This window comes from Pteropus medius, unplaced genomic scaffold (genome assembly GCF_902729225.1).
Source record: "Pteropus medius unplaced genomic scaffold, Ma_sr-lr_union100, whole genome shotgun sequence".
In the NCBI taxonomy this organism is placed as follows: Eukaryota; Metazoa; Chordata; class Mammalia; order Chiroptera; family Pteropodidae; genus Pteropus; species Pteropus medius.
Genome location: NW_024351729.1, coordinates 18,419,372 through 18,433,792, shown reverse-complemented (window position 1 = coordinate 18,433,792; position 14,421 = coordinate 18,419,372). Strand labels below are relative to the sequence as shown.

At 32.4% G+C, this 14,421-nt stretch overlaps 1 protein-coding gene across 22 annotated transcripts in view; it reads left to right on the top strand.

Annotated features, from left to right (window-relative positions):
* The window catches only part of IKZF2 (IKAROS family zinc finger 2), a 143,631-nt gene that overhangs the window by 114,164 nt on the left and 15,046 nt on the right, over positions 1–14,421 (top strand). For all 22 annotated transcript variants that reach the window (XM_039844691.1, XM_039844683.1, XM_039844695.1 and 19 more), the window contains one exon: positions 14,127–14,264. In XM_039844691.1, coding sequence (XP_039700625.1) covers positions 14,127–14,264 — 138 coding nt within the window. The remainder of the gene's footprint in view (positions 1–14,126; positions 14,265–14,421) is intronic.

The following is a 14,421-nucleotide window of genomic DNA, read 5'->3' as shown; positions in this document are numbered from 1 at the left end:
CAGTAGAACACCTTTTTTTTTTCTAGACACATAATCTTTATATACTTTGCCCTATATGTTCCTTATAAAAGAAATTTAAATTTTTAAATAACATATATGATAGCATATTTTAAATGGAATATTTTCAAATAGCAGTAGTCAAGCTTCTTTAAATTCCAGACACTTATTTCTAGAAAGAATAATTAAAGAGAAATTTTTTTTTCTATAATACATATTCATCTGATGTAGGTCTTCATTTTGGTACAAAAACATTTATTAGATGAGTTTACTACTGGAAGATTTCCTCTTTTTTTTCTTTTTTTTTTTTTCCAATTTTTGGTAGTTCTAAAGAAATAGGCAACAATCGTGGATCTGTTTCTCATTCTTCTCAGTCTTCTGTAGACACTGTCCTCATTCCCAAGTTTACTATCACAGTTTTGCACCTTACGTGGATGTTGATGTGGACAGTCTGAACTTGTGGCCATTTCACATTTCCTCTTTCACATTGCTGAGTCGGCAGGCTTGGCATGTTTGGAACATCATGGCAGAAGTGGAAGGGCGGCCTGCCAACCTCATTACTCACTCAGTGTCCAGAAGGGCACATCACACTGTTTTTTGTTTTTGTTTTTTTAGGCTAACCCTCACCCATTCCTTTTATTTTCTTACTTGATCTTCATTTGCGAGTCAAGGATACCTGTTAATCCACAGGCTGTGCTATATTGCCAAATCTTGTAAGAAAACTCTCAAATGTAAGAAAACCATACAAATAAAAACCAATATATCATTTATTATAAGCATGTAAAATATATATAGAATATAATTGAATTTTAAGGTATCATAAATCATCTATCAGAGTGGTATCCCTTTACATTATACAGAAATACGATGATAATAATGATACAGATAAGAATAAAAAGATCCTAAATTTAGCATCTCGAAATAAGAGATCTTATTATATTCTCTTTTGCATCTGCACCTCCTATACCGCATTGATTGAATGAGTGAATGAATCTGGATGCTTTCAGTTGAACATTTTTGCATTTTTACTAGAAAGTTAGTTTTTTAAGATTAGTAGAGGTCAATGGTGGTTATATGTATTTTCTAACAGATGATAAATGTCAATTCATTAGAAAACAAAAGTTAATAGCTAATATTTAATAGTCTCTCATGTTGTGACAAGCACTATTTTAAGGCCCATAATTTACAGATAAGGAAAGCCAAATTTACATAGAAATACTACTTACCATCTCCCTACTCTGTAGTTTTAAATATTATATGTACAGTCCCAATTGTAAAGTTTTATCTTATTAAGGTTATTATCCTTTTACCTTATTTTTTATATTTTGCCAACATTATTTGGATTAGATTTTAAACACACATACACACACGCAAAAGTGCTCAGCATAATAAAACTAAAGAACTGAATCATGCTCAAATAAACAAAAGTGATCCATAATGCTTGAGGACATAGAGAAATTTAGAATAAAATACACCTAAGAATAGTATAAATTATCTTTGTGAGAGTACTTTTTAAAAATTATTCTCTGATATAGCAAAAATCTTCCCAGTATAACTACATATGTGTATTTTATACAACTTCCAAATACTCTGGAAAAGCTGGGACATAAACTCTGCCTGACTCCAGAGCCTGTGCCCTCAGTCACCATACTCCTGCTTTCCTGTTTTCCAGACAGCAACCAGAATGTCATTTAAAAACCCAATTTAAATTATGTAATTTCTCTGTTTAAAATCTTTTAATGACTTCACATTGCTCTTATAATAAAATCAAACTGCTTATCATGGCCAATGGAAGTTCTGCCTACTTCTATCCGATTGTACTCCACTCTACCCTCACTCTGTATTCCCTGCCACCCCTAGGTTTTTTCATTCCTGCTCTTGGGATTTTGCACTGATGATCCGGGAAGTCTCTGCCTTCAGCCCTTTCCTTAGTTCTTGGCACGCTTGTCTCATTATCCTTCAGATATTTGCTTTAAATGTCATTTTTCTTGGAGATAGTGGCCTTCTATAAGCACCCTTCCTAAAGCATCATCCTAGTTACTCTCTATCCTCCTGTCTCTATCTTTAAGTCTTGTAAAGCTTGATTCAGAATCTGTGGTTATCTTGGCTTTTTGTTCACACATATATTGCCTGTCTCTCTCCACCCCAGCCCTTCTAATGTAAGCTCTGTGAGATCATGGACCTCCTCTGTCTTATTTATTAAAGTGTCCCTAGCTCCTGTGGCACATGATAAAAAATATTTGTTGATTAATTGAATGAGGAGGGTCATATGGTATAATGTACATTTTTTTGTTTTGTTTTGTTTTTGTTTTTGTTTTAATCCATAATAGGAAAGGGAAGAAAAACACTGAACCATTATAATTTCTGTAGGGTCAGCTAATGCAAATTTTTCAAGTTTGTGAATCACAGAAATAAATAATACCTTTAGATATTTTTTACTTGTGAAACTAAATGTAGCCCAAGAGTTCTGTTTTTACTGAATAATGTATATAGTACACATGGGTGATGACCTCTTCCAGTTAAAAATCCTTGGTACCATGTGAAGAAGCCTGAAAAAGCTCTAATAATGAAATTACATTTATTCATTCAACACATATTTCTTAAGTTTCTACATGCTAGGCATTATTCTAGGTACTTGAGATACAGCAGTGAAGAAAAAAATATCTTGCCCTGTGGAGCTTACATTCTAATAAAGGGAGATAGGCAATCAACAGAAAACATAATAAATAAGTAAACTGATAGTATGTTAGAAGGTGATGAATGCTAATGGTGGGGAAGTGATGCCATTTATTGAGCACTTACTGTGTTTAAGTACCTTGTTAAGTTTGCCATATACATTTTTTTTTTTTTACATAAATGCTATGAGTTAGGTACAACTATTTACTCATTTAACTTAACCTAGGGTTCACGCACAGCAAGTGTGAAACTATCTTATGGATACATATAGACACACACACAAATTCCTTATTCTATATAAATAGCCATAAATTAAAGTAAGTTATCTGCTTCCATATTAATTAGACCTCTTTAATATCCAGATTTCTTGCTTACTTGGGTTATTATAACATTTGAAAGCCTCGCTTACTTACCTGAGTTATTATAATATTGGAAATTTAGATAAGAAAAATTGTTTGAAGAATAGAAATCATGTCAAAAAAGGAAAATTTATGTAATCAGATTATTAATTTATTCTGTATGCCTCAAAGTTTTTACTTGGCTTTCAACTTACTTTTTATTCCCTATGATAAATGTTTTGTACATTTGTAATAGTGAAACAGTTTTGAATACATCAGTTTGTCTTGTGTCTTAAATTTCTACTTCACAGTATCCTTGCTGCATTATAACTCTTTGCATCTCTATAATGTCTGTGGCTCCTTTTCTAAAATTCATCAATCAATCAATCAAATTAATTTGAAAATTAATATTACATTATAAAACAAATGGAAATATATGAATAGTTAAGTAACACTGGCTAATGTCTATTTTGTGTAAGGTTATTCATAGCACCTAAAGGTGCTCAATAAAGTATGTTAAATGAATTAATAAAGGAATTATATGTCCTTACTCAACACTTGGCAAATCCTATAAAAGAACAATGAAGTTTATTAATGCCAGTAGTGTGTGCCTATTTTATTATCATCGTGCGGTATTCCTCAAAGTAAGTCCACAGAAAAAATATTTACTTGAGAAAGTAATAATTGTTTAAATACATCTGCATTCAAAATAATTTTGAGGAAACATTGGGTTAAACAGGTTTTGTTTGTTTGCTTGTTATAAAGTTTAAGCATCCAAAAGAACCTTAGATATGCTAACATACATTTTGAATCTCTATGAAATCCACCTGAAATGTACTGGCTCAAAGATTTGTTTGAACATTTAACATTTCCCCCTCCCCAAATACCATTGGAAAACCCTGCCTCTAGAGATAAAAGTTCTTTCACTGTAATAATTTTTGATAGACACCTAATTATACTGTAATCATTTATTATAACAGAGGTTCTCTTTGCAATATAGCTCACTTTTCAGGTAGGGATATGTTTCCTTTCTAAAATATTCTTTCCCATTTAACCATTTTATAGAAGAAACCAGACGAACCTGGAGTTATTAAGACTCCTAAAAGTTTAGAAAAAAATAGATTTGAATATTTCTCAAAAATTCAGTATCAGAAAGAATTTTAAAACTTAGAACAGTTAAATAGATCACAAAGGGTAAAATTACCAACATTTTTAACCACATGAAAATTAAAAACTTCTAAACTTCAAAAAGCATAACTATTTATAAGAAATAAGTCAAAGGAGTATTGGCATTAATAGATAAGCAATTGAACGAATTGATGAGAAAGAGAACAGCAATAAGAATATAATTGATAAATAGCTAAAGGTATTGAAAAGTAATTTGAAAGGATGCAAATGGCTAATAATTTTTTTTTGTTCAGTGTTCAGTTTCAGTAGTGCAAATTAAAAAGAAATACAAATTACGTTATATTGCCTAGCACATAGATTCCCAAACTCTCTTGATTCACAGTGCGTGCACTAGTGTCTCAGTAGTTTTTTCCATTGTGACTTTAGGTCCAATAGAAATACCTCACAATTTCATTTATGAAGTGGTCAGGTCCAAATAACTTAAGTATTTCTGTCCTAATAACTTTAGAGCCATTTGAAAAAATAATACACATGAGTTGAAAAAGAAAACAATGTTTTCATTTCATTTTTAGTCAGGCACAATTACTACTGGGATTGTACACCTTGTTGGGCACTGTACAGCTTCCCAGACCTTAGAGTCGATTGGACACCACCACTCTCGTTTTCCGTTCCACACTTATTTTCAGATAGTACTTGCTTTGTGTTGCAGCAACCGCTGAAACCTAGCTTCACAAAGAGATGACATCATTTAAAGAAATGTAATATGATATAGGTTTGAAGCTGTGAGCAAGTAGTTTGGAGGGTATCTGAAGGGTGTTGAATTATTATTATTTCCTTCAAACATTTAAAATATCCCGTGCTAATCTCACTTTAAAATATCCTTCCTAAGAGTTTGCTTCAGTGCCCCCAAAGTGCCTTGCGGCAATTTGAGGATCACAGGCCAGCACATTAGTGGAGAATTTATTATTTTAATGAGAGTACTTGTTGACATTATGGTGAAAAGGCTTTCTCATAGACTAATAGTGTGAATATGAATTGGCAAAAACTTTTCTGAGGCAGCAGTATAACAATAGGGATCAAGAACATTAAAATTGTTTATATAGAGATTTCATGCAATAAAATAGACTACTAGTTCTACACTAGACAAATTATAACTTATGGGTACTAAAAACAAACAAAAAAATGTCAATTGCATATTTCAGTGCTCATATTTGTTCAGATTAATTTATAATTCTGTAAACAATTGCCAAGTAAAATCAGATATCAAGTTCCCAGTTTTTGCATAAGTATATAAAGTGAGTGCATTTAATTTTATTAAAGGAAAATAAATATGATATATGCATGATACTCTGTTGATTTTATATGCTATGACAAGTGGTAAATATATTTTCTGTATATAGATGTTTTTCTTTGCATGTTTCTATATGTGTAAACACATCTATATAAAGAATAAAACATTTGCCGCATGTATTAGTGCTATTGTAATTTGTTTTGTAGGTTTCACTAGGATAACTCTTTAAGTGACATATTTCAAGAAAATGTAAGACTTGGTTTTGCTGTTTATCTTCATAACACCTTATGAATTTATGGTAAACATTCCTACTTCAAAATTCCTTATGGGTATTTGACTTGTTTTTAATTCTGAGTAGGTATGTGGGGTTCTTAAGAATACAGGGGCAGGTATTTATTTTGAATTCCTCATAATGACAGATGGAGAAAATATTAGTAAATGCTAGCAGTTTTTTTTAACTTAATAGTTTTCAGGATTATCAAATTACTATGTCTTCAATTTGTAACTTATTGCTTAGGTCAGTAATATGTATCTATATTATTGACTGATTATGCTGATATTTTGTGTGTGTGTGAGTGTGTGTGTTGTGTGTGTGTGTGTGGTACGATGTGTCAAAGAAGAGACTATATGTTAACTTTTGAGATAGTTGGGAGCACTGTCCCAGTTATCTTCTGTGTCTTAGAATACTTAGTATTGTATCTTCTTAGAATTATACTTTTAAGAAACTTTATTTTGGTTACTTGAATTGTATTGGTAATGAAATTAGTGTAACTTTCTTGGTATTTAATCCAATAAAAATATGACTTTTGCTTCTAATCATGATGAGGTATTTGGGACCAGATTTACCCTCCTGCCTTGAACAACTAGAATGCCAGAGAAAATATATTAAATGACTTTTAGACATTCAACAATAGCCACTATAGGACTGTGATCCCTGAGAGAAGAAAAACAAAGATGATGAGTCCTATGATTACCCCAGCTTACTTCCTGGGAGCAGTTCTCAGGCCACAGCTCAGGAACAGCAGAACCAAACAGAACCAGGCAGTGGTTAGAGTGTGGAAGGCAGAGTATCAGACAGGAAGAAGCTGCACAGACAAAGCTCTGGAGTTTTGCAGAGGGCCCCTTGACTCTTTGGCTAAATAGTGATGTTCTTATGTATATGAGGAAACCATCTGAAGCTGGGAAAGGAAACACCAGAAAGCACAAGATCAAACAATTCCTGGAGCTTATGCAGAGATGGGACAGTTCATTCTCACCAGGCAATGTGGAAAGATTCTGTAATATGTAGGGCATTAAGTAAAGTCCTCAGATGACTATCATCTTAGTACTGGGGCTAAACTAGCTGTTAGATTGAAGCATGCTCTGAATCTGTCTTAAAGCATAAGAGCAAATATCAAACGAATCAAACTGATTCCAAGAAATGTAACGGCATCAGAACAAGTCAACCACACTTTAAAGAAATGCAACAAAAGTTAGAACCCACTAATGTAAAATTTCCAATTTCCACCATCAAAAAAATTAACAGATATGCAAAAGAGGTGGAAAATATTACCCATAATCAGTAGAAAAATCAATCAATAAAAACAGACCCAGAAATGACGAAATGGTAGAAATAGCAAAGTTGATAAAACAGTTATTGTAAATATACTCCATATGTTTAAGAATGTAAAGGAAAACATGAACATGAGGAGAATAGAAGTGGTAATTGAAGGGAAATGTATATAGCATTAAGTGCTTATATTAGAAAAATAAATCTCTAAGTAAGCTCCCTTCTTAAGAAATTACAAAAGAGTATGTGTAAAGTAAGGAAATAATAATAAATGCAGAAATCAGTGAAAGATAGAAAAATAATCCTGAAAAATCAGTGAAATTAAAGACTGATTCTAGGAAAAGATCAATATAATGTATAAACCAGTAGGTAAACTCAATACTAAAAGAACATTCAATTTACCAACATCAGAAATGAAAGTGGGACATCACTAAAACTCATATAACCATTGAAAGTATAATACAGGAATATTCTGAACAAGTTTATGTCAATAAATTTGAGCTGATGAAATAAACAAATTCATAAAAATTACCGAAGCTCACTTAAGAAGAAATACTCTGAATAGCTTTATATTTATTCCAAGAATTGAAATTACAGTTAAAGAAAAAAAGCCTTCCCAGAAAGAAAACTCCAGATGGCTTCCCCTATAAATTATGTCAAACATTTAAGGAAGAAATAATTTAAGGAAACGTTTAAGGAAGAAATTCTTCCAGAGAATAGAAATGGGGGTAACACTTTCTAGCAAATTATATGAGTTCAGCATTACCCCAATACCAAAACCAAAGACATTACAATAAAAGAAAACAAGCAATTTCCCTCATAAACATAGATGCAAAAATTCTTAACAAAACTTTAGCAAGTAGAATCCAGAAATATATATATAAAAAAAAAGGATAACATATGACCAAGTTGGGTTTATCTCAATTCAAAGAAGATTAAATATTGGAAAAAATCAATGATTTAGTTTTCCGTATTAAGACTAGAAAATAAAGATTATATAATTATCTTCACAAGTACAGAAAAGCATTATATGATTCAGTATTTATTCATGATAAAAATTCACAGCAATAGAAAGGAACATCTTTGACATGATAAAGGCCATCCTTGGAAAAACTTTCAGCTAGCATCGTACTAATAATAAATAAAATGAAACTTCACACTTAAGAGAGGGAACAAGGGAAGAATGTCTGCTCTCTCCACTTATTAAATTCGACATCATACTGGGAGTCTTGTCAAAGCAGTATGGCAACAGAAAGAAATGAAAGACATACAAATAGGAAGAGAATAAGTAAAGCTATATTTAATTTTAGTTGATATGATCATCTATGTAGAAAATACCAAGAAAAAAAAAACAAAATAAAAATAAAAATAATGATTTTATTAAGATCGTAAGATTCAAGGTCAATATGAAGAAAACAAGTGTTTTTCTACATGCTAGCCATGGACAATTGGAAACGAATTTAGAAAGCAGTGCCATTTATTCATCCAAATATATATGAAATACCTAGAGATTCATTTAATACTACATAAAATACTTATAGATAAATTGAAGTAATTGTGTGCAAAAAAAATTATAAAACATTGCCGATAGAAATTTTAAAAAATGTAAGTAAATGGAGTAATAATAGCATGATCATGGTTTAAATGATTCAGTACTATTAAGATGTTAATTCTCCTGAATTTGAGCCTATTGGTTCAGTGCAATCCCAATTAAAATTCTAGCAGCCATTTTTGTAGAAATTGACAAACTGATTTTAAACATATTTTGGAAATACAAAAGTCCTAAAATAGCCAAAATAATTTTGAAAAAGTGAAGTTGGATGACTTACATTACCTGATTGGAAGACTAACTAAATTAGTAAGACCTACTCTTTCAGAGTTTTTTCTTTTTTAGACATTTATATAATTATGAAGTGATTCCCCCCGATTACTCTAGCACCCATCTGGCACTATACACAACCATTACAATAATATTGACTCTATACCCAGTGCTATACCCTAAATCTCGTAACTGTTTTGTAACTACTAATTTGTACTCTTCATCCCTTTACCTTTTTCACCCAGCCCCCTACCCTCCTCAACTTACCTCCCCTCTGGCAATTGTCAGTTTGTTCTCTGTATCCGTCACTCTGTTTTTTTTAGTTTGTTCATTTCTTTTGGTTTAAGGATAGACATAGAGATTAATAGAATGGAATAGAGAGTCCAGCAATATACCCACAAATATATGATCAATTAACTTTCAACAAAGGCAGTGAGATAATTTAAGGAGTGAAGATAGTTTCCACAAATTGAGCTATAACAACTGGATATCCACCTTTTAAAATAGAATGATATAGGCTTTACCTTATACCACATAGAGAAATTAAGTTGAAATGAGTCATAGACCCAAATGTAAGACTTAAAAAGAACTTCTGGAAGAAAACAAAAAATATTATTGTGACATTTGGTGAGTCAAAGATCTCTTTCACAGAACACAAAAAATACAAAGCATAGAAGAAAATATTGATAAATTGGACTTATTCAAAATTTAAAATTTTGCTCTTCAACAAAAACTCAAAAATAAAGCAAGACACAATCATAGAAAATATTTTCAAAGCATATATCTGGATGAAAGTCTCGTATCCAGAATAAGTAGTCTTGTGATTCAGTAATAAAATTCCAGACAATACAGTAAAAAGAATAGGCATAAGGTTTGAACAGATATTTCACCAAAAAAAATATGTGAATGTCAAAAGATTAGTCTCATAAGATATTAGGAAAACACAAAATCACCATGAGATACTAAATCACCATGAGATACAAAATCACCACATACTACTAGAATGGGTAAAGTGATCAAAAAAAGATTGACAATGCCGTTTTGGCATGGATGTGGAACAATGGTACCTCTCATATATTGCTCATGGAAATAAATGCACAGTGATACAGCCATTTTGGAAAACAGTTAAGCAGTTTCTTATAAAGTTAATCAGATACATATCATATAACCCAGCAATCCCATTTCCAGGTATTGAAAACAAAGACTTAGCTGCAAATATTCATAGAAGCTTTATTCCTAATAGCCATAAACTAGAAACAACCCAAACTAGTGAATGGATAAACAAATTGTGGTATATTTATACAATGAAATACTGCTCAGCAATGAAAAGTAATCAACTGCCAATACATACAACAACAGCATGGCTGAATCTCAGAATCATCATGCTGAGTGAAAGAAACCAGACAAAAGACTCCATAGTGAATGATTGAGTTCATATGAAATGCTAAAAAAAAGGCAAAACTGTAGTGACAGAAGCAGATCAGTGGTTGCCACAGGCCTAGTATCAGGAAGGGAATTGGTGCAAAGGAGCAAGAGAGAATTTTTAAGGGTGGTGGAAATCTATATTTTAGTTATGGTGGTAGTTACACAACTATATACGTCCAAACTCCTTGAAAACAACACTTGAAGTGGGTTGCTTTTATTTTATTTAAACTAAACTTCAATAAAGCCAATTTTAAAATAGATATGTTGAATTTTAGATTTCAGAGGAATCTAATGGCAATACTCAGAAGGTGTCTGAAAGTATGAGTTTCAAGAGCAAATATATATTGAGTATCTCCTACATTTAATAACTACCATAAGCACTATCAATTCAAAATTGAGTAAAACATGACCTCTGTCCATATGACAGGGTTCGTTATTTGGATTAGGGAAATAGATATCAAATGGATCATTACAATGCAATTATCATAAGTAATAGATCAACAGAATATGAAGAGTTCTGTCAGAGCACAGATGAGAAAAATGTGACTTTGAGTCCACCAAGGTCATTTTAAAAAGGTTTAAATGACAAGTAGGAGCTTGCAAATGGGAAATTATTTGGACGTTCCATTGAAACGAGTGCTTTCATCTAGAGGGAGAAGAGGGGACTACTGCACTGAGAACACAATCTGGAGATACATATATATTTGCCAGGGAGGAAGAGGTTGAGAAGCTAGTGAGAGGGAAAACAGCATCTGACTCCAGAGCTAAGACCAAAGATTTATGACACATGAAAGTGTGATAATGACCAAGAAATTGGGAAGATTTAGAATTGATTAAAGTCCACTGGATTTTGTGATTCAGAGTAATCGGAGGGATCACTTCGTATAATTTATGAAGTGATCTGAATCACAAATCAAAAATGTTTTGTGATTAAAAACATTTAAAAAAATGTTTCGGTAATATCAGAATGAAGGTGTTTCAGATAGTGAGAATATATTTTATAATATTTATGTATTTCATATATCTATAAAAGTGAAAATAGCAAAAAATCTGGTTGCTTTTGAGTATCTGTGATATACATATTAACTCACATGGTTTATAAGTATTATACAGATAAATGCATATATGGAGAATAAATATAAACAATATTTTCATGAACTTCAAGAAATATCAAAGAAATGGCAAGAAATATTCTTGTTGCGATAGTAGAGCCATTAGATTTGGCAGAGATTATTGCTATTTGAAAAAATTTTCAAAAGACGAGTAAGGGCATGATCTAGACTTCGAAGGAGCTAAGTACGTGAGAGCAAATAGAAAGAGATGACAGCAGTTCCCGGAAATTCTGAAATACTGCCCCTCCTCCACCTTACCCCTACCCCCCATTATCTGACTAACGTCTACTTTTTCTTCAGTTATCAGCCTAAATGTTCCTACCTGAGACAGACCTTTCTGTTCAACCTTCTCGAACTAAATTAGGTCCCCTATGTTATACTAGCTAGCACAACATTCTTTTGCTCTGCAGAATCTACTACAATTTGTAATACCTCCCATGTATATTTTATTAAATGTCTTGTGGTCCTCAGCAGACTGTCATTTACATGAAGATAGGCACCATGAGAATCTTTCTTCACTTTGCAGTCCAGCCTCATCAGTGTTGATACATAGGAAGCTTTTAATAAACATGTATTAAATGAGAGAGGTAAAGGAAAAAGGTGTAGCATTTCCAGAGCAAATTTCATGGAGATAAAATAGTTATGAGATGTCAAAGTTCAACATGTCACCCAGTATTTAGATTGCTGGAGTGGGATGCAGATGAATATTTAGGAAAATTAGGGAGTTATACTTTTAGAAAAATTTACTCAAACTCCTTGGACTCACCAAGAACAAGGAAGAGATGAAGAGGAAAGGGTGATTTTTAAAAACAGCTGAAGTAATACAGATGGGATAGACTTCAAAAATAAGGGGAGTAAAAAAACGAGTTTTGAAAGCAGTAAAAAATATACTGTCTTTTCTTTTTTGTCACGTAAGTTGGGAGTTTATAGAGGGTTGTGAGCCCAGGGGAGTAGAAGGGAACTATGTTTTAATTGAGATGAGAAGGTATCAAGTTTGCCTATATAAGTAAAAGAAAGAACGTATAGGAGATTATATTCACGGTAAAACAGTTATCATAGGATGCAATGCAACAGGACTAATAAATGGGAAGTTGGAGACAGAACTAGTTTATAGTGGTATATTAATTACAATGTATGTGCTTAATAAGTATTAATTAGTTAATAGATTTGTTCAATGCAAATTCCTCACTTATTTCAAGAGAAACAGCACTAAAGAACCCCAAATTGAGTAGTGGTTATAGCAAACAAAGGCTTTTTATAATGTATAGTCTCATGACTTGAAATGCAATTCATGTAAATATATTTATATTATTATACTATATTTTGACTAAAAGTATTTTCTAATGCTCTTAAACAGTGACACAAATTCTTCACAATATATGCACAGCTGCTTGTTTTCAGCTTCTCAGAAATTCTGGGTTCTGAATAATAGAAGTTACTTTGCCTAGTATTTTAAGAAATGACTAATGCCTTAGATAGCTTTTGTTTACTTAAGACAGTTTACGAAAAAATCATAAGAACTTATTATGTTATATGTGCAGTTTAAATACACTTTAAAGGTTTTGTGTTTTTTTTTCCAAAAATCACTAGAGTGAAACTTTTATGTTGCTGTGAATACCTTGCCTTATTACAGTATTTTAGTCTCACTTTATGACCAGTGTCACGGAGTGGGCTTGTAAGGTGACTGCAGTCAGGGATGCTGTCTTTGGCCATGAAAAAGAATTGCCTACTTGTCTTCTGGGCAAAACAAAATGATTGCTGTGGGAGTCCAGTGAGAGCCGTTGACTTGATTCACACTGTGCTTTACTACTGAGGGCGTTGGCACAGACCACCTGGTGTCTTGTGTTTTTCTTGTTACTATTCAAAACCAAGAATCGAAGAGCTCTGTGATATCCTTCTGAATGGTTATACATTAAAACATGCTTCTTTCCATAAATGTGTTTTTGTTCCTTTTATAAAGTTTTTTTGTTTTCTTTTGTTTGTTTGTTTAAATGTGAGCGTCACAGTGTTTTACCAGGTATACTGCAATATGGCTCTTTAGCTATTAGGAAATAATTTATTTCCCGAATGTGAAATGTATTGGAAAATATTACTATTATTGTATAACTGAATATGTTAGGGCTTCGGTGGTATTGTTAATAGTCCTGACTCAAAGCACCTAGTAGATTAATTCTTGGTAATATAAGAACGGCACAGATGTGGGAGAATGCACTTAACTGCTACAAAGTTTTGCATGTGTGAATAGTTATTACCAAGGTGGAAAGAAAAAAGAAACTTTGCTTTTATCTGTACTTTTTTCTCATCACTTGAATTCTTTTTTAGTATTCTTGGTACCTATGAATAATCTTTTCATTAAACAATGACATTTCGAGTTGTTGCATTTTGGTTTTCTTCAGTAAGATTCTCCTTATCCCCCGCCCCCCTAAAAAAATAAATAAAAAATATTTCTCATTATGTATCTAGGGCACTCTTGATTAGTCTTTTGAATGAGTCAAAGCTGAGAGAACTGTGTACGAGTAAATGTTAGTGTTAAGAGTCAGATAATTTGAAAATTGATCATCTTGGATACAGTCAGAGCATGAATTTGATTCAGTATTTCCCCTCTCACCAAAGGTACACTCTGCCTTATCTTCTTTCTGTCTTTTAGTCTTGGTGATTTATTATCTAAATCCCAGTGTGGAGGAGGAAGAGATTTAAGTCTGAAAAGCGTATAAATGCTTCCTCAAAAGTTATCTGTTAATTTTGCTTTGGCTGGGACTGACAGCACACTAATTTTGAATTCTCTTCACAGTGGGTAAACCTCACAAGTGCAACTACTGTGGACGAAGCTACAAGCAGCGCAGTTCACTGGAGGAGCACAAGGAACGCTGCCACAACTATCTCCAGAATGTCAGCTTGGAGGCTGCTGGGCAGGTCATGAGTCACCATGGTGGGTAGAAATGGCATTCACAATTTTCATTCCCTTCTCTACTGCTTTTGTAGTTTTTTATGGGTTAAATAGTTCTCTTTAGCCTTCAGCATGAAGATAAAATCTTACTTTGTTTAGAAACAATTTTAGATCATGTTAATTTTGTATGGGATTATCT